The 21,699-nt window shown below is 42.2% G+C and overlaps 1 protein-coding gene across 2 annotated transcripts in view; it reads right to left on the bottom strand.

Moving 5' to 3' along the window:
- The window catches only part of LOC145404839 (COMM domain-containing protein 7-like), a 106,824-nt gene extending 87,413 nt beyond the window's left edge, over positions 1-19,411 (bottom strand). For both annotated transcript variants that reach the window (XM_080276337.1, XM_080276338.1), the window contains exons 1-2: positions 19,036-19,411; positions 8,946-9,056 (exon numbers count right to left, since the gene is read on the bottom strand). In XM_080276337.1, coding sequence (XP_080132463.1) covers positions 8,946-9,056; positions 19,036-19,089 — 165 coding nt within the window. In that variant the 5' untranslated portion in view covers positions 19,090-19,411. The remainder of the gene's footprint in view (positions 1-8,945; positions 9,057-19,035) is intronic.
- Positions 19,412-21,699: the final 2,288 nt, after the last annotated feature.

Here is a 21,699-nt window from a genome sequence, read left to right as displayed (position 1 = left end):
CAAAGGACATTCGGTGAGGAGGCGAACGGGCATTTTCAGTCAGCTTGTGAGGTGCGCTCAGTATTACTCACATGCTGGTGGCATGTTACCAGTGATCCTGGTTGCCAGATGACTATGGACATTTGGTGGGGAGACAGATGGGCGTTTGGAGTCAGTTTGTGGGTTGCAGTCGGTATTACCTGTGTGCTGGGAGTTCATTACGAGTGATCCTGGCGACCAGACGGCTTTCACCATTCAGTAGGGACTCTGACAGCCACTTTAGCTCAGCTTGTGGGTTATGGTTTATTACCCACACAAGCAACCCAGTGGACTTTTCTGACTGTAAGCTGGCTGGCCACTGATGCCGGAACTTTTATGTCCAGTTACGGACATATAAATCTGGATACTGGCTTAATGAGCCAAGGCCTAATGTCTGTATACGAAGCATGACCGGATACGGCACGTCTGGATAGCTGAGGGATTACTGTGGTGCAATGTGCAATATTAAGTGAAGTGATACTTTTGGTGTGTGAAATACTGAAACTTGTGACTTGGAAATCATGCCAACCTTAGGTAAGCATCATCCCCTTTTAGGCCTCTACACTGCTGACTGTGCCAAGATGCCCACCCAGTGTTTACACTGGCTGTGATCATTGCCTCTCATTTTCTTTTGTGCATGAAAGGACACTGAAACACCATTTCTCTCGCCAAATAACAGCACAAGTACTTTATAAACAGTGCAGTGTGTGTTATTTAGTTAAGTGATATCGTATTTTTTTTGTGGAGTCGTCATCCAGGCCCTCCAACTGTCCCCCATCCTGGGGGGTGGGGAACCCTTGGTGATGACTGATGCTGGCACAGGTCGATGGCAGAGGATTTTTGAGTCATTTTAGGCTTTGCAGTCAAAGTCACCCTCTCTATACTTACTGACCTCATTATGCAATAATTCATTATGCAACAGGTCTTCCCTTGACGCAACCCTATCACCTAACGAGGCTGCACTGTACTACTGAATGTACCTACCAAGTGTTGGCATCATTGGGGAGAAACAGCACTGGGGGGTTCACACTTGTAAACAGCAAAGTATACAATACAGCACTGGAGTAGTTAAACAATCACAACAGAGCACTAAGACTTGAGCACCGACAGGCCACTAGCTTTGTAATACATTACAGTATGGTAGCCTGAACATAGGATGCCACAGAGTTAATCAAAGCACCAGGGTTTTGTGACAGCATAGTCAGAAGAGCAGGAGCGCACAGGCTTGTCTTGACTCAATGACACCAACGTGTGAAAATGAGAGTGCAGTGGTATTCTTGGTACGCTAGATAAGCCATGCCCACAATGGACTCTGACTGGCACGTGGCGGTCGTTTTCATTGGTTCCTGAGTTTCGGGATTTCCCCTGGTGCTGGTTGGCTCCCGCTTATGAGCCAGTTCAGACCCCTCAACGCCGTATATTGCACTGGACCGCCAGTTAAGTCCCGTTTGAGCCCCAGATGTTACATAAAATCGCTGGACGTTGCTTTAACAGGGCCACAATAGCTGAACCGGGTATTGCGTTGGGCCAGATATTGCCCTGACAGATAACTGACAGTTCGCTGTATATAATGTGAGTTGTATCCATCAAGTTTATGTATGGTACTCGAATATCTGTAGTTATGTTCACACTATAACAATCAGATGCACAGAGTGAAGGGTAAGACAATATGATTCATAAATACACAGACTGCCATTTAATACAATATCATAGGAGACATAGATCAAATTTAATATCATGCATAAAAAAATAATATTAATAATATTCTCATGATAAATATAGCTCTAGTTTTCTAGCTAATGCCAAATTACTTCATTCAACTGAACCTGAGTCATACAAGCCTATTCTGGTCAGGAAAACTCTACTTTCTATACTACAAAGTCAGAAGATTTAATCAACTGGGAGTGGGCCATGGGTGCCTATAGTCGCAGCGCACGACTCTGAGGCTGTGATTATCATACCCTGGCAACGTATCATTCAAAAGTGTGTCCGATTTCTTATACCCCTGGGGGTAGGGTTTTTTTTCAAGAATACTCCCCCAGTATCCCTTCTTGTTGTAAAAGACGACTAAAAGGGTTGGCGGAGGGTTAGTGCCCCTCCCCGGAAAACAACTAACTAAAAAAAACAAACAAGAAGCCTCCGACAAGGACTGACCTAACGATGACGACGCAGGACCGGACAAAGGACTTGGTAATGGCTACATGGAATGTAAGAGGAGCGAATGATGAGGTGAAAGAGAGAGATTGTCCAGGTGCTTGACGGTGCGAAAGTGGATGTATGTGGAATAACTGAAACAAAATGATGAGGAGAAAGTGTGAGAGAATGGGAGTATGGATGGGGTATATGTGCAGGAGTAGGTGAGAATGAGAGGGCAAAGGAAGGAGTATGTATAGTTGTGAGTAAAAGATGGAAGAAGAGCATAAGACAGTATGGATCAGTTGGGTCAAGGATTGTGTGGGTAAAGTTGAAAGTTGAAATACAAACGTGGGCGATTGTGTGAGAGTATGCGCCAACGCAAGATCGTGCTAGCAGAGTGAGAGAAGAGTTCTGGACAAATGTAGAAGTGTGCATGGAAAAGTTTGGAAGGAATGAGAGAGTGTTTTTGATCGGTGATATGAATGGCAAAGTAGGGAATGTGAAGGTGGATGGAATAGTTGGTGAGTGGGGTGTGCCTGCTGAGATAGATGAGAATGGCAGTGCGTTAGTGGACATTTGTGTTGGGAGGGGGTTGGTGATAGCCAATACCCTCTTCAGGCATAAAATGATCCACAGGTATACATATCGAGTGATGAGAAGGGTGGGTGGTGAACTGAATGAAAGGAAGGCAATGATTGATTATGTGTGTGTGGATGAAAGGATGCAAAGATGTGTAATGGATGCAAGAGCTTATAGAGGTTGGGGGAGTGGACTTTCTGACCACTACTTGGTGGTGGCCAGAATTAGGATCCAAGTAAGATGGAGGAATAGAAGAAGGGAAAGACGAGAGGAAGGAATAGTTGCAAGGAGAGTGGAAAGGTTACAAGAGGATGAGAAAAAGGCAGAGTATAAGAGAGAAGTGGAGGAACGATTGGGCAAATATGAATTGGAGCAGATGGGGGACGTGGAAGGTGTGTGCAGGATATTTACAGAAGAAATATGTGCAGCATGTGATGTGGTGTGTGGGAGGAAGAGAAGACGGAGGGGGGTGCAAGGAACAGTGTGGTGGACTGAAGAGGTGAGACAGGCTGTGGCACAAAAGAAGAAAGCATACAATGAATGGATGAGAAATAGGGGAGTGGAAGAAGTTTAGAGGTGGAAGAGAGAGTTATATGTAGAAAGAAAGACAGAGGTGAAAAGATTAGTAAGAGAGAGTAAGAAGAGAGTGGATGAGGAATTTGGAAGGAATTTGAGTGTAAAGTGGAGGGACTATAAGAAAATGCTCTGGAAAGAGGTGAAGACAGTAAGACAGGGTGGAAATGATGTTAGCAGGAGAGTGAAAGACAAAAATGGTAGATTACTAGTGGAGAAGGGAGAAAAAGTGAGCAGATGGAGAGAACACTTTAAGGAATTGTTGAACAGACAGGATGGAAGTAATACGAGTATAAGTGGCCGGGGAATGGCTGGGAGAAGGAGGGAGGTGAGAAGACAGGAAGAAATCAGTAGGATAGAAGTTGTGGAAGCAATGAAGAAAGTTAAATCGGGGAAAGCCCCAGGAATTGATGGAGTGTGTGGTGAAATGCTGAAGCATGGGGTAGAGATAGTAGTAGAATGGATGTGAAAGATGTGCAGATTGGCCTGGGAGGAAGGTAGAGTCCCTGAGGATTGGAAGTCAGGTATAATTATTCCCTTGTACAAAGGAAAAGGGGAAAAAGAAGTGTGTGGTAATCATAAGGGCATTTGTCTTCTTAGTATAATAGGAAAAGTGTATGGTAGGATACTTATCGACAGAGTCAGAGAAAGAACAGAGGAATTAGTTGGAGAAGAACAGGGAGGCTTTAGGAAGGGAAGAGGTTGTGTAGATCAGATATTCATTCTTAGATCTTTAGTGGAAAAGTTTCTAGAGAAGGAAAAGAAGTTGTATGCGGCTTTCATGGATTTGGAGAAAGCATATGACAGGGTGGATAGACAAGGATTGTGGAAAGTATTAAGAATATATGGAGATGGGAAGTTGTTGAATGATGTGAAGAGTAGGTATGATGGTGCTAAGGCTGCAGTGCGTGTGGATGGTGAACTAAGTAAATTTTTCTCTTTGAAGGTTGGGTTGAAACAGGGATGTGTCATGTCTCCATGGTTGTTCAATCTGTACATGGATAGAGTAATAAAAGAGGTACAAGGTAGGGTAGTGGATGTTGGAGTGGCCCTGGTGAGAAAGGATAGTGTCTGGAAACTCCCTATACTGTTGTTTGCAGACGATACTGTGTTGTTGAACGAAGACGAAGGGGAGCTGCAAGGCTTGGTGGATGAGTTTGGGAGTGTGTAAGAAACGGAATCTAAAGGTGAATGAAGGGAAGAGTAAAGTGATGGTCTTTGAGAGAGGTGAAGTCAGTGAATGTACAGCGAGGTTGGATGGTGAGGAATTGGAAAATGTGAGTACGTTTAAGTACTTGGGTAGTGTGATGAGTAAGGATGGAGGTTTGGAGGGTGAAGTGCTTGAAAGGGTAAAGCAGGGAAGAAAGGTTGCTGGTTCTTTGAAAGCAGTGATAAGAAACAGGGAAGTGAGCATGGAAGTGAAAAAGTTACATTTTTTTTTTTTTACGTGTCCAGCTCTGGGCAAAGGCTCAGGGCCTATTTCTTGGGGGCAGTGGCCTATCCCAAGGCCCAGTAGTCTTCCTACACCTCCACATGTCACCACTTCGGTGCTAACACCCACCGTCCATATTAAATACATGCTAGGGCTGTCTCATTACAGGACTGGTGTATTGGCATTAGCGGGGGTACTTTTACGACATGTTGGCGGGTCATCTGGTAGATCAGGAAAGTCTGCTTTTTAGGAAATTCAAATCCTTAAACTGTTCCCTGCCTCAGCCGGGATTCGATCCTGGGTCCAATAGGACTGCAAGCCGCCTCTCTACCGATTCAGCCACCGCCTCCCCCAACTCTAATGTATGGAAGTGAAGCTTGTACGTTGTTGGAAGGACACAAGTCAAGAGTGATTTATTTAAGAGGAGCCTGTGGAATCACATGGAGAGACAGGCTGACAAATGAGGATATAAAGAAGCGCTGTGGTGTGGATGTGGATGTGATTGGAAGCGTTATGAGGAACATACTGAGGTGGTTTGGCCATGTGGAGAGGATGGAAGGTGAAAGGCTGACGAAGAGAGTGTATGTGAGTGAGGTGGAGGGGGGAAGAGGGAAGGGGAGGCTGCAAATGAGATGGAGGGATGGGGTGGAGAGGTATATGAGAGAGGGGGGTGTGAGTTGGGAGCAGGGCAGTGAAATGGCGGAGGACAGGGGGACGTGGAGGCGATTTGTTTGTGGTCACCCCAAACGGGATTGAGGCGTCTGGCAATAGACAGATAGATAGATATTATTATGCATGAGTATATTATACACGAATATTATTATCTATCTATATCTATCTATAGCCCGACGCCCTAATCCCGCAAAGGGTGGCCGCAGACAAAACGCCTCCAAGTCACTCTGTCACCCACCATTTGACTCCCCTCCCCCCAACTCACCCCCCCCTCCCTCATATACCTCTCAACTCCATCCCTCCACCTCATCCTCGGTCTACCCCTCCCTCTCCCTCCCTCCACCTCACCCACATACACCCTCTTAGTCAGTCTTTCACTCTCCATCCTCTCCACATGTCCAAACCACCTCAGTGTATTTCTCCTAATCTTTTCAACCACATCCACATCTACCCCACAACGTTCCTTCACTTCTTCATTCGTCAACCTGTCCCTCCATGTCACTCCACATGCTCCTCTCAAGTAACTCATTTCCACTGCTCTCACTCTTGACTTGTTCCCCACTTGCAAGGTCCATGCCTCGCTTCCATACGTCAGGGTAGGGATCACAATACCATCATGCAGAGACTTCTTAACTTCCATACTCACCTCCCTATTTCTCATCACTGCTTTCAGTGTGCCAACAACCTTCCTTCCCTGCTGTACCCTTTCACGTACTTCATCCCCCAAAGTTCCATCCTTAACCATCACACTACCCAAGTACTTGAATGCACTCACATTCTCCATATCCTCACCATCCAACCTCACTGCACACTCTGTGACTTCATTCCTCTCAAACACCATAACTTTACTTTTGTTTACATTAACTTTCAGCTTCCTCCTCCTACACACTGTCCCAAATTCATTCACCAAACCTTGCAACTCCCATTCATCTTCACTCAACAATACTGTATCATCAGCAAACAGCAACACCGGAAGCTTCCAAATCTCACCCTCATTCATTAGGACCACCCCCACATCCACTGCCCTACCTTGTACCTCCTTTACGACCCCATCCATATATATATTAAACAGCCATGGAGACATTACACACCCCTGTTTCAGTCCCACATTGAGATCAAAGAACTCACTCAGCTCACCATCCACTCGCACCGTAGCCCTAGCTCCCTCGTACATACTCTTCACAGCACTCAACAATTTCCCCTCCACTCCATATATTCTTAATACCTTCCACATACCTTTCCTATCTATTCTGTCATAAGCTTTCTCCAAGTCCATGAAGGCAGCGTACACTTTCCTTCCCTTCTCTAGATACTTCTCCACTAAACATCTTAGAACAAATATCTGATCTACACACCTTTTCCCTTCCTAAATCCCCCTTGTTCTTCTCCAACTAGCTCCTCTGTCATATGCCTAACCCTATCAATGAGTATTCTACCATATATTTTACCAGTCACACTAAGAAGGCAAATACCCCTATGGTTACCACATACTTCTCTCTCCCCTTTTCCTTTGTACAGAGGAACAATTATACCTGATTTCCAGTCCTCTGGAACCCTTCCCTCTTCCCAAGCCAATCTACACAACTTCCATATCCACTCCACAACAATCTCACCCCCATACCTAAGCATTTCACCACACACTCCATCAATTCCTGGGGCCTTTCCCAGCTTAATCTTCTTCATCGCTTCCACTACTTCCGACCTACTGATCTCTTCCTCCCTCCTCTCATCTCTTCTTCTCCCAGCCATTCCCCAACCACTTATACTCACACTGCTCTCACTTTCTACATTCAACAAATCCTCAAAGTGCTCCTTCCATCTCCTCAATTTCTCTCTCTTCTCCACCAACAATCTATTATTCCTATCTTTCACTCCCCTACTATTTCCCCTTTCACACTGCCTTACTTTCTTTACCTCCTTCCAAAACAATTTCTTACTCTCCCTCCATTTCACACTCAGATTCCTCCCAAACTCTTCATCCATTTTCTTCTTACTCTCCTTCACCAGTCTCTTAACCTCCCTTCTCCTGCTCACATATACCTCTCTCTTCTCTCTCTCATCTTCTCCCCTACCCTTACTCGCCAACCATTCACCATATGCCTTCTTCTTTTGTTCCACAGCTCGTTTCACCTCATCATTCCACCATGCTGTCCCTTGCACACCCTTGCATCTCCTCCTCACTCCACAAACCACCTCACACGCTGCGCTTATCTCTTCCATGAATATCTTACATACATCTTCCACCCCTTCCATCTGCTCTAGCTCATACCTTCCCAATCTTTCTTCCACTATGCTCTTATACTCTGTCCTCTTCTCACTATCTTGCAATTTCTCCACTCTTCTCACAGGAGCTGTTTCCTCCTGTCTTCCCCTTCGCCTCCTCAACCACTTTCTTTGCAGCTCTACCTTGGCCATCACTAAGTGATGGTCCGAGACTCCATTCCCCCACCCTCTCCACACCCTTGCATCCAACACTTGTCTTCTCATTCGCTCATCCACACACACGTAGTCTATCATTGCCTTTCGTTCAACAAGTTCACCATCCATCCTCCTCATTACTCTCCATGTATACCGGTGGATCATCTTATGACGAAAGTAGGTGTTGGCTATTGCCAACCCCTTACCAGCACAGATGTCCACCAAAGCACTACCATTCCCATCTACTTCTGCTGGCACACCCCACTGACCAACCACTCCATCCACTCGTACATTCTCGACTTTGCCATTCATGTCTCCAATCAACAGCACTCTCTCGCTCCTCTCAAACTTGTCCATACGTGCTTCTACTCTCGCCCAAAACTCATCTTTCACTCTTGCCACTCGATCCTCTGTTGGAGCATACACACATACAATCGCCCATGCTTGTATACCTACTTTCATCCTCACCCATACAATCCTTGCACCCACTGTTCCATACTCTCTTATATTCTCCTTCCACTTCTTGCTTATCATCAGACATACTCCCTCTCTTGCCCTCTCATTCTCACTGACTCCCGCACATATACCTACACCGTATTCCCATTCTCTCATCCTTTCACCTCTCCATTTAGTTTCAGTCAATCCACATATATCCACTTTTGCATCCTCAAGCACCTGGACAATCTCTCTTAGTTTCAGTCAATCCACATATATCCACTTTTGCATCCTCAAGCACCTGGACAATCTCTCTCTCTTTCACTTCATCATTCACTCCTCTCACATTCCACGTTCCTACTTTCAGAATGTCCTTTGTCCGTTCCTTAGTCGTCAACGTATGGTCCGTCCGGGTCCGAGGCGCTTTATTTGCTTTTTTAGTTAGTTCTTTTTACGGGGTGGGGCACTAACCCACCACCAACCCTTTTAGTCGCCTCGTACGACAAGCAGGGATACTGGGGGAGTATTCTTGAAACCCCCCTACCCCCAGGGGGTAGGCATCTCACATCATACACAAAATCAGACGCAATTTTGAATGGTAGGTTGCCAGAGCACGATAATAACAACCTTAGAGTCGCGCGCCGTGACTATAGTGTGTTAATGATTCAAACAAGATGCCCACCTTCTCATCCTGTTTGCCGGTTGCAACTTGCCAATATGGACATAATTTTTGTTGTATCTGCTGGGCCTCTGCCAGATGCTTCAGGCTTGCATCCCACGCGGACAGGAAATCCTGAAATGGATAGTTATTGGAAATATGAAGTATGGCATAAGATTTTGCAAAGAAACAACACAGAAGACTCAGGATTTTTTCTGGTATAGTTTATATACATTTATATTACTTCTTTTCATTTTCAGAAAAAGCTGTACATCACCATGATTATCACTTGAACAAAACTGAACAGTGAACATAAGCAGCCCAAAACTGCTGCCACCCATCAGGAGTCACAAACCCAGCAGTGGTATGCATAGCTAGCATATCCTGGATGTGACAACATTCACACCAAGTGTACTGGGCAATATCCTGAATTTGACCAATGTACTGCAGTGTGTGGCAGAATCATGTTACTTTCATTTCATATTTACTCAGACAGATAGCAAGAGCAAAACATATGGGTTCTTATCTAATTGTCCTTACCTAATTGTATCTTTACAGGAATGAGTCAAGCTCGTACTGTCCCGTGTCTTAAACCATATTTATCGCACATATCCTTAAATTTGTGAATTGTTCTGGCACACACTATTTCATTCGGTAGTGCATTCCATTGATCAATTGCTGTGTTTGGGAAACTGAATTTCCTTACGTCTTTATCATCTCTCTTCTTATGCAGTTTTTTGCAGTGTCCTCTTGATGATGCTTCTCCATATGTTAAGTAATCATTTATGTCTATTTTCTCCTTTCCTGATATGCACTTATATAGCATTATCATGTCACCTCTTTTCCTTCTCTCCTGTAGTGTTGGTAGATTCAGTTTATTTAGTCTTTCTTCGTAGCTTAGGTCCCTTAAGCTTGGTATCCATCTTGTAACGGCCCTTTGAACTTTTTCAATCTTGTCTATGTGTTTTTTGAGATGAGGACTCCAGACTACTGATGCATATTCCAGGGTTGGTCTAATGAATGATGTTATTATCCTTCTTAGCATGTCTTCATTTATGTATGTGAATGCTATTCTCATATTTGCAAGCAGTGTATACATGTTCTGTACCTTCTTGCTGATATGGTCAGCCGGAGATAGTCTGTTATTGATAATCACACCTAGGTCCTTCTCTCTTTCTGATGTGTATAGGGTTTTATTTCCTAACTTATAATCCCAATCAAGTCTTTTTCCACGTTTACCAAACTTGATTACATGACAATTGTCCACACTGAATTCCATTTGCCATGTATTATTCCATTCATGATGTTTATTTAATTCTTCTTGTAGCTCTTTACAAGAGTCTGTGTTAGTAATTCTCCTTTGTATTTTTGCATCATCTGCAAACATATTCAGATAGCTCTCATTTCCAGTGTTACTGTTTATATCATTTATATACACTAAAAACATGATTGGTGCCAGCACTGAACGCTATGGTACTCCACTAGTCACTTCTTTCCATGATGAGTAGTTTCCTCTTAGTACTGTTCTCATTTCTCTTATGAGAAAATCTTGCATCCAACAAAACAGTTTGCCTCATTTTCCTCCTTGATGGTACAGTTTCCATAAAAGTCTTTGGTGTGGTACTGTGTCAAAAGCTTTCTTGAAATCTAAATAGATACTGTCCACTCATCCTTCTCTTTCCTATATTGTGTTTGTTACTCTGTCATAGTAGCTCAACAGATTAGTAACACATGATTTTCCTTTTCTGAAACCAAACTGTCTTTCTGTTATCATACTGTGTTCTTCTAGACAATTTACCCAAGCTTTTCTTATAAGCTTTTCTAATACCTTGCTTACAACACTGGTCAGTGATACTGGTCGGTAGTTGAGTGGATTTTGTCTATTTCCTTTCGGTAGTTGAGTGGATTTTGTCTATTTCCTTTCTTGAATAAGGGGACAATATTTGCTTTCTTCCAAATATCAGGTAGTTTACCTTGACTCAAGGATTTCTTGAAAATTAAAAATAATGGTTTACTTAACTCCTTTGCACATTCTCGTAGTACCCAACATGAAATTTCATCAGGACCACTTGCTTTTCCTCTGTCTAATTTACTTAACTCCTCCTGTATTACTTTTTCTGCTATTTGTATATCTGGTAGTATGTGTGGACATGCATGTTCCAAATAGTCCCTCCCAAAATTTTTTTCTTCTGTAAAAACTAACTGGAAATTCTTATTTAGTGCTTCACAAATATCTTTTTCTTGTGTATAAGTGATTCCCTCATCCGTAATGGATTGTATTATATCTTTTACTTTGGTTTTGCTTCTGATGTAGCTGTAAAACAGCTTTGGTTGATCACTACTTTTATTTATTATATCCTCCTCAAACTGTTTTTGGGCTTCCCTCCTTAGTCTTGTATAATTGTTTCTTGCCTGTTTGTAATTATTATTATGCCCTTTCACTATTGTGTCTTCTGTTTCTATTCCACAACAAATCTCTTCTTTCTTTTGATTTTTTACATTCTGTATTGAACCATTTCTGTATTTTCTTATCTGCTTCTTTGTGCTGTGAGATGTACCTCTGGACTCCTATTTCATAAAATTCACAGAATTTTTTATATACAGCATTTAAATCTTGTCCTCTAAGCTCATTTTCCCAATCAACTTCTAAGAAATACTTCTTTAGGTCTTGATAATTTCCCTTTTTATAGTTTAGGCTCTTTTTGTAACTTTCATTGCTGTTAACTATCTCATATGCTATCCTGAAGTTGCAATTTAGTACTGCATGATCGCTTTTGCCGAGTGGAGGGTGATATATTAAACTGTCAATATCATTTTCTTGCCTAGTAAATATTAGATCTAGCACTGAAGGTACATCGAGTCCTCTTTTTCTGGTGGTTTCCCTCACATGTTGCGTTAGGAAAAACTCTTGCACGAGATCCAGGAGCTTTTGGTCCCAACAGCTTTCTTGGCTAATTATATCTAGAGTATTCCAATTTATTTTGTATTAAAATCTCCAGTTAGTATAATTCTTTCCGATTTCTCTTCCATTTTATGTAGTAATGATCTTAAACTCTGAATTGTACTCTCTGCCAGGTCCTCATATTCGTCTCTTTCCCATGTGTTTGATCTGGGTGGCATGTACAAATTGGCTACAATTACTTTCCCTTCAGATGTGTTGATCTCTACTGCAATCAGTTCTACTTGTGATGGTATATCTAGTTTTATTTCACTGACTTTTAGATTTTTCTTAGTTAATATTATAATTCCTCCTCCTTTTTTTAAATTTCTGTCTCTTCTCCATATATTGCATTCCTCTAAGTTTAGTATGTCATTGGATATCCTTGGTGTTAATTTTGTTTCAGTTAGGCATATTATTTGTGGTTCATTTTCTCTGACATAATCATTCATCTCTAGTAATTTAGATACCATTCCATCCACATTTGAGTACATCAACTTTATCATCTTGTTTATATACTTGTCATGACATGGTTTTACCACCTTCTTCCTTTTTATTCCATCCTGTTTGTGTACCACTTTCGTACCTGCAATCCTATTACTTTGTAAAAAAAATTTGTTCTTCTCCTCTTCTGATCTTCCTTCATTTTTTGTTTTTGCTTCCTTCCTCTTCTCTTTCAGTAATTCTAGTTCCTCTTGTGTTAGGCATCTTTTTATCCATACATTTTTGAACTCCTCTTTTTCCATAAGATTCTTTGCATTTTTTAGTATCTCCTCCACAGTGTTTACACTCTGGAAAGTCACCTTTAGAGGTCTTGTCTTGCTTTTCTCATATTTCCCTAACCTTTTGTGTTCCTCTATGTCTTTACTACAGATTTCCTCTGATACTTCTTTCAGTAAGCTAATTACATTTGCCATCTCCTTTTTGTCTCTTGTGATCTTGCTTTTTACTTCTTCCTCTTCTAAACCAGTGATTACTATAGATTTGTTTATATCTACTGAATCTCTGACTAACTTTGGATTGTTTTGGATTATTCTTTTCACTTCCTGTTTAATGCTTTTTTCCTCCACCCTTGTTTCTAAGTCTTTCTTTACTTTCACCATTTCAGCATACGTGGTTTCCACATCATTTTTGTAGCTTTGCACAGCTTCATTCACCTGTGTTATCTTCTCCTCAATATCACTGCTTTGGTCTATCAGACTGCTTACTTGCCTAATTGTCTCTGTATCATTTTTGAACTCTTCCATAACACTCTCGTGATTGACTACTGTACTTGCCATTTCACTCATTTTCTTCCTAAGTGTACTCAATTCCACTGTTAGTTCACTGATGGTTGTGTCTTTCTTGTTGGCCTCCCTTCCTAGTTTTTCTATTTCTTCCTTTTGCAAGTGCATCTGCTTCTTTATTTCATCAATTTCATTTTTGAAAGCCATTTCTAGTTTGTGTACAAGTTCAACCAGTCTATTGTGAGTCTCCACTTCAACCAGTTCTTGGTAGAAATCATCATTTTGGTTTCTACCTTTATCCCTTTTCTTTTCCAAACAGAGTGCATGCTGTTAGTTAAGTTTTTGTTCCTTAGTTCTGAAGTGAAAACAAAGGTCATCATTTAATCATGAGGCAGGCCTCAACATCTACTTTACAAAACCTATGATTTTTTTTTTTTCCCCCAGTACATGAATGATAGGATACATAATGATATTAAGATACAAGAAATCATCAGTAACTTGGTTTAAGATTACTGTATAGTCTACATATGTCAATTATTTACAATAGCTTTATTATACAGTAAAGTCTCCATTATCCAGTGTGTAGCAGGCAAGGGAGTGACAAAACTTGACAAAGTGACAGAAACTGATGTAGTACCTCTCAAAACCCAGTCAAAGGGAATCTAACCCTCTATAAAACCCTATGCCAGTACCGTAAAAATGTTCAAACATAAAAAATATACCATTAGTTTCTGCAAAAAACATCATAAAATGTCACTGTATTATACTGTACACTGTACACCCAACCCCTGGAGGCATAGTTTGGCAGGATGAGCCAGGTTATCAAGGCAGACAGAAAGAGAATGGGCAAACCTAACCAAGAGCCACATGAGAGAGAGTTACAATGGGGAAAGCCCCAGGAATTGATGAAGTGTGTGGTAAAATGCTGAAGCATGGGGGAGAGATAGTGGTAGAATTGATGTGGAAGATGTGCAAATTGGCCTGGGAGGAAGGTAGAGTCCCGGAGGATTCACCTGTACAAAGGAAAAGAGGAAAAAGAAGTATGTGGTAATCATAAGGGCATTTGTCTTCTTGGTGTAATAGGAAAGGTATATGGTAGAATACTTATTGACAGAGTTAGGGAAATAACAGAGGAATTAGTTGGAGAAGAACAGGAAGGTTTTAGGAGGGGAAGAGGTTGTGTAGATCAGATATTCATTCTTAGATCTTTAGTGGAAAAGTTTCTAGAGAACGTAAAGAAGTTGTATGCGGCCTTCATGGATTTGGAGAAAATGACAGGGTGGATAGACAAGGATTGTGGAAAGTACTAAGCATATAAGGAGTAGAAGGGAAGTCATTGAATTTTGTGAAGAGTATGTATGAGGGTACTATGGCTGTAGTGCATGTGGATAGTGAACTGAGTGAATTTTTCTATTTGCAGGTTGGATTGAAACGGATCTGTCAAGTCTCCATGGTTGTTCAGTCTGTATATGAATGGGGTTATAAAAGAGATACATGGTAGGGCAGTGGATGTTCGAGTGGCCATAGTGAGAGAGGGTAGTGTTTGGAAACTCCCTGTACCATTGTTTGCAGATGATATATACTGTATTATTAGGTGAAGACAAAGGGGAGCTGCAGTGCTTGGTAGATGAGTTTGGGAGAGTGGGTAAGAAAGAGAATCTAAAGGTGAATGTAGGGAAGAGTAAAGTTATGGTCTTCGAGAGATGTAAAGTCAGTTAATGTACAGTGAGGCTGGATGAGGAGGAAATGGAAAATGTAAGTGCATTTAAGTACAGTACTTGGGTAGTGTGATGAGTAAGGAAGGAATTTCAGAGGGTGAAGTGCTTGAAAGGGTACAACAAGGAAGAAAGGTTGCTGGTTCTTTGAAAGAAGTGATAAGAAACAGGGAAGTGAGCATGGAAGTGAAGACATTACTACATGACAGTATTGTGATACCAACTCTAACTTATGGAAGCGAAGTTTGGACCTTGTTGGAGGGACAGAATTCAAGAGTGAGATCAGTGGAAATGAGTTACTTGAGAGGAGCATGTGGAGTCACATAGAGACACAGACTGACAAATGAGGAAGTGAAGGAGCATTGTGCGTGGATGTGGATGTGATAGGAGGCGTTAGGAGAAACACACTGAGGTGGTTTGGCCATGTGGAGAGGACAGATAGTGAGAGAATGATGAGGACAATGTATGTGAGTGAGGTGGATGGGGGGAGGGGGAGGCCAAGGATGAGATGGAGGAATGGAGTGGAGAAGTATATGAGGAAGGGGTGTGTGTGAGCTGGGTGCAGGGCAGTAAAATGGTGGGGGACAGGGCAACATGGAGGCAATTTGTTTGTGGCCACCCCTTACAGGATTAAGGTGTCTAGCAATAGACAGATAGATAGAGAGCGAGATAAGGAGTGGGAGTGGGGGTTGTTTGGCTTGTTGCTCCATCTGTGTTCAAATATACATCCAGACTAGATTAAACTAGGTTAGGTAAGGTTAAATTAGATTAAATTAGGTTAGGTAAAGTTAGATGCAATGAAGGACGGAGATAAGAGCTGGAGACTCCCTCCTTCCCCTGTTTTTATTTTTCTATCTATCTATCTATTGCCAGATGCCTCAATCCCGTTTGGGGTGGCCACAAACAAATCGCCTCCACGTCGCCCTGTCCCCCGCCATTTCACTGCCCTGCTCCCAACTCACACCCCCCTCTCTCATATACCTCTCCACCCCATCCCTCCATCTCATCCTCGGCCTCCCCCTCCCTCTTCCCCCTTCCACCTCACTCACATACACTCTCTTTGTCAGTCTTTCACCCTCCATCCTCTCCACATGGCCAAACCACCTCAGTGTGTTCCTCATAACGCTTCCTATCACATCCACATCCACACCACAACGCTCCTTTATATCCTCATCCATCAGCCTGTCTCTCCATGTGACTCCACAGGCTCCTCTTAAATAACTCATTTCCACTGCTCTCACTCTTGACTTGTGTCCTTCCAACAACGTCTAAGGTTCACTTCCATACGTTAGAGTTGGTATCACAATACTGTCATGTAGTAACTTTTTCACTTCCATGCTCACTTCCCTGTTTCTTATCACTGCTTTCAAAGAACCAGCAACCTTTCTTCCCTGCTGCACCTTTTCAAGCATTTCACCCCCCAAACCTCCATCCTTACTCATCACACTACTCAAGTACTTAAACATACTCACATTTTCCAATTACTCACCATCCAACCTCGCTGTACATTCAGTGACTTCACCCCTCTCAAAGACCATCATTTTACTCTTCCCTACATTCACCTTTAGATTCCGTTTCTTACACACTCTCCCAAACTCATCCACCAAGCCTTGCAGCTCCCCTTCATCTTCACTCAACAACACAGTATCATCTGCAAATAACAGTACCGGTACAGGGAGTTTCCAAACACTATCCTTTCTCACCAGGGACACTCCAACATCCACTACCCTACCTTGTACCTCTTTTATTACCCCATCCATGTACAGATTGAACAACCATGGAGATATGACACATCCCTGTTTCAACCCAACTTTCAAAGAGAAAAATTCACCTAGTTCACCATCCACACGCACTGCAGCCTTCGCACCATCATACATACTCTTCACAGCATTCAACAACTTCCCATCTACTCCATACATTCTTAACACTTTTCACAATCCTTGTCTATCCACCCTGTCATGTGCTTTCTCCAAATCCATGAAAGTCGAATACAACTTCTTTCCCTTCTCTAGAAACTTTTCCACTAAAGATCTAAGAATGAATATCTGATCTACACAACCTCTTCCCTTCCTAATGCCTCCCTGTTCTTCTCCAACTAATTTCTCTGTTCTTTCTCTAACTCTGTCAATAAGTATCCTACCATACACTTTTCCTATTATACTAAGAAGACAAATGCCCCTATGATTACCACACACTTCTTTTTCCCCTTTTCCTTTGTACAAGGGAATAATTATACCTGACTTCCAATCCTCCGGGACTCTACCTTCCTTCCACGCCAATCTGCACATCTTCCACATCCATTCTACTACTATCTCTCCCCCATGCTTCAGCATTTCACCACACACTCCATCAATTCCTGGGGCTTTCCCTGATTTAACTTTCTTCATTACTTCCACAACTTCTATCCTACTGATTTCTTCCTGTCTCCTCACCTCCCTCCTTCTCCCAGCCATTCCCCAGCCACTTATACTCGCATTACTTCCATCCTGTATGTTCAACAATTCCTTAAAGTGTTCTCTCCATCTGCTTACTTTTTCTCCCTTCTCCACTTGTAATCTACCATTTTTATCTTTCACTCCCCTGCTAACTTCACTTCCACCCTTTCCAAAACATTTTCTTACAGTCCCTCCACTTTACACTCAAATTCCTCATCCACTCTCTTCTTACTCTCTCTTACTAATCTTTTCACCTCTGTCTTTCTTTCTACATATAACTCTCTCTTCCGCCTCTTAACTTCTTCCACGCCCCTATTTCTCATCCATTCATTGTATGCTTTCTTCTTTTGTGCCACAGCCTGTCTCACCTCTTCAGTCCACCACTCTGTTCCTTGCACCCCCCTCCGTCTTCTCTTCCTTCCACACACCACATCACATGCTGCACATATTTCTTCTGTAAATATCCTACATACACCTTCCACGTCTCCCATCTGCTCCAATTCATATTTGCCCAATCGTTCCTCCACTTCTCTCTTATACTCTGCCTTTTTCTCATCCTCTTGTAACCTTTCCACTCTCCTTGCAACTACTCCTTCCTCTCGTCTTTCCCTTCTTCTATTCCTCCATCTCGCTTGGATCCTAATTCTGGCCACCACCAAGTAGTGGTCAGAAAGTCCACTCCCCCAACCTCTATAAGCTCTTGCATCCATTACACATCTTTGCATCCTTTCACCCACACACACATAATCAATCATTGCCTTCCTTTCATTCAGTTCACCACCCACCCTTCTCATCACTCGCCATGTACACCTGTGGATCATTTTGTGCCTGAAGAGGGTATTGGCTATCACCAACCCCCTCCCAGCACAAATGTCCACTAATGCACTCTCATTCTCATCTATCTCAGCAGGCACACCCCACTCACCAACTATTCCATCCACCTTCACATTCCCAACTTTACCATTCATATCACCAATCAAAAACACTCTCTCATTCCTTCCAAACTTTTCCATGCACACTTCTACATTTGTCCAGAACTCTTCTCTCACTCTTCTAGTACGATCTTGCGTTGGCGCATACACACACACAATCACCCACATTTGTATTCCAACTTTCAACTTTACCCACACAATCCTTGATCCAACTGATCCATACTGTCTTATGCTCTTCTTCCATCTTTTACTCACAACTATACCTACTCCTTCCTTTGCCCTCTCATTCTCACCTACTTCTGCACATATACCCCATCCATACTCCCATTCTCTCACACTTTCTCCTCATCATTTTGTTTCAGTTGTTCCACATACATCCACTTTCGCACCCTCAAGCACCTGGACAATCTCTCTCTCTTTCACCTCATGAATAAAAGCATTTGTGATAATTGCTTATGCTTAGAATTGTTTAAATTCAGCAATGAGCATATAAATTTCAGTGTCTTTCAGTTGGGTGTATTTCTGAAAACTTACCAGTTTGGTTAGGGCAGGTTAGGAAAAGCTGGGTTATGTTAGGTTGGGGCTAAGTTAGCAGAAACAAATGAGCAGTGATGGACTTTCTTTGCAGCTGAGTCAACCTTATAGAGTAACATGACTGGTGAGGCTGTGGAGTTGATATTTCAAAATTACATTTCCACAACTTTTTAAAGGCATCATGATGATAACTGCATGACAGTTTATTGGGAAAAAATACAGCTGTTCAGTCTATGCATTGGAGCACTCCTGAAGTTTTACCCTAACTTAAAAAATGCAAGCCCAAGAGCACTGTAACTCATCCTTCTCACGTCCTAAAAGTGTTAAGACTTACATCATCTGTGAGGCCAGCAAGAGCAGCGAGGTCTTCCTTGGCCACACAATCCATACTTCACCACCAGTCCTCCACACCTTCCTCTCTGATCTTCTGGGAAGGAAGGGATGACAAGGCAGAACAATCTTCATACAAGATGGCAGCGTTGTTGGGCTTGAATATTTACAGCAGAACCTGAAATATAGATTGACTAGAATTTCCGTTTACTCTTATTGTCCCGTGCTCGCAAACTTTTCTACACACTGATTCATTTAACACGATCCAGCGACTGAACACTAAAGTCACACGATAGATGTGAACATGGGGAGTGAATTACTCTTGTTGCTCAGCTGATCGAAGGTGTATACGGCAGGTGTTCGGTGACTGAAGAGTTTAAATTAGACTCCGGGACGGAGAATGAAGTTCGTAAAATCAGCTGAGCGATGTAAACAAACACGCCCCCTTGTAAATCCGGCTCATGTGTTTGGCATATTTACATGTTGCATATGGGAATCTCTCGTGTGTAATTTTAACTTAGTTCATTTACGATGATTACTCTAAACTCCGTTTACGTGAATTCCAGGACATTCACAAAAGAGTCAAAAAACAGTTAACGATGTCCAAGGAAGAAATGACGGAGGCATTTAACAAGAAGGCAAAAGAATTCACCTATCAGCTTAGGAGACATTGTTTACGGTGTCATTCATACGAGAGACAATAAATTATCCCCAAAATTTGAGGGCCCATACAGAGTAATTAATATAAAAGCAAACAAAGTTTTAATTGTCACTTTCAAGTGGCGAGGAGAAACAAGTTCACATTGACCATTTAAAACGAGTTTCAAGGGAATTATCACATAATTATTCAGCCTCGGATACAACCGAACAGGTGAACGTACCTCAAGAAACCAAGCAAGAACACAACAATGATTACAAAAAGAAATTAAGGTCATATACCAAACAATCGAACATAGGTGCAACTGTTCCAATCAAATCTACAGTACATCGTTTACGAGAATTAAATATCGATTTAAACTCCTTCTATAAATGAAATAACAATCAACCGTAACGCACATCATCACTATCATCGACCACAGCATTATAGGAAATTAATAGATTTTTTTTTTTCGGTAGGTTACGATGAAGGGACTTATGCTATGGATTCTCCTCTACATAGCAAGAGGATATGCGCACTTAGACCCCAAACATAGCCTATAGTACGACAAGGATGCCTCATAGCTCCAACGGCCACGACTACAATCGTTAAGGACGTCATGAGTACTGAAATAAGTCTAGATTACTTGTATGACTTACCTACTTATCTAGACAGACTTGCGACGCCGATGCGAACTCTGGACTTCATGACAGGAAATTATGTTTCACAAGCACATAACACCAAGGAAGTGAATGAAATGGTAAAGTTAGCGAAATGGAAACTAGAACAGGCGAAGTCAACTATGCTCGTCATGATCCAAGATCTCCCATCTGATGGAACGGAGGTACTGAGCGACAGGAACAACATCACCCGTACTCGCCAAAAGCGCGGTTTGTTCGACCTGGGCGGCGCAGTTCTTGGGAACATCTTTGGATTGGCTACAGAGGATGACCTTAAAGAAATAAACAACAAATTCAATAAGATAGCTCAGGTACTAACATACCAAGATAAATTCATCACAGGACAGAACTCAGCAATGAAGACAATTGTAGATAAAATAAATGATTTGGAGGGCAACGTTACCCTTTTCCAGCACTTCTCCATCATCACAGAACATATTGACACGATTCTACTACAATTAGAGAACACTAGAGATCGTTTCAGGGCACTTATGCAAGGAATTTCGAATGCTGGTGATGGCAAGATCACAATTGACTTACTCCAAGTTCATGAGCTACGTCAGATAGTTAGTCAAGGCATACATAAACATAAATTGAAGCCGTTGTTCCGCAGTAGGGAATTTATGCAATATTACCCGTATTTAGAAGCAACACTAACACCAACATCAGTGGTAGTTCATGTACCATTCATCACTGAAGACCTGTTCACAGTAGCCTATACCAAATACACCCCTTCCCCTATAAAAATAACAACACTTTGGTTGCGTGAAGACGAAGGGGAGCTGCAAGGCTTGGTGGATGAGTTTGGGAGAGTGTGTAAGAAACGGAATCTAAAGGTGAATGTAGGGAAGAGTAAAATGATGGTCTTTGAGAGGGGTGAAGTCATTGAATGTACAGCGAGGTTGGATGGTGAGGAATTGGAAAATGTGAGTATGTTCAAGTACTTGAGTAGTGTGATGAGTAAGGATGGAGGTTTGGGGGGTGAAATGCTTGAAAAGGTACAGCAGGGAAGAAAGGTTGCTGGTTCTTTGAAAGCAGTGATAAGAAACAGGGAAGTGAGCATGGAAGTGAAAAAGTTACTACATGACAGTATTGTGATACCAACTCTAACGTATGGAAGTGAACCTTAGACGTTGTTGGAAGGACACAAGTCAAGAGTGAGAGCAGTGGAAATGAGTTATTTAAGAGGAGCCTGTGGAGTCACATGGAGAGACAGGCTGACGGATGAGGATATAAAGGAGCGTTGTGGTGTGGATGTGGATGTGATAGGAAGCGTTATGAGGAACACACTGAGGTGGTTTGGCCATGTGGAGAGAATGGAGGGTGAAAGACTGACAAAGAGAGTGTATGT

The sequence above is a fragment of the Coenobita brevimanus genome, chromosome 65, assembly GCF_032717465.1.
Source record: "Coenobita brevimanus isolate Jiangsu-jjx chromosome 65, ASM3271746v2, whole genome shotgun sequence".
NCBI lineage: Eukaryota > Metazoa > Arthropoda > Malacostraca > Decapoda > Coenobitidae > Coenobita > Coenobita brevimanus.
This window is presented reverse-complemented; position numbering and strand designations above follow the sequence as displayed.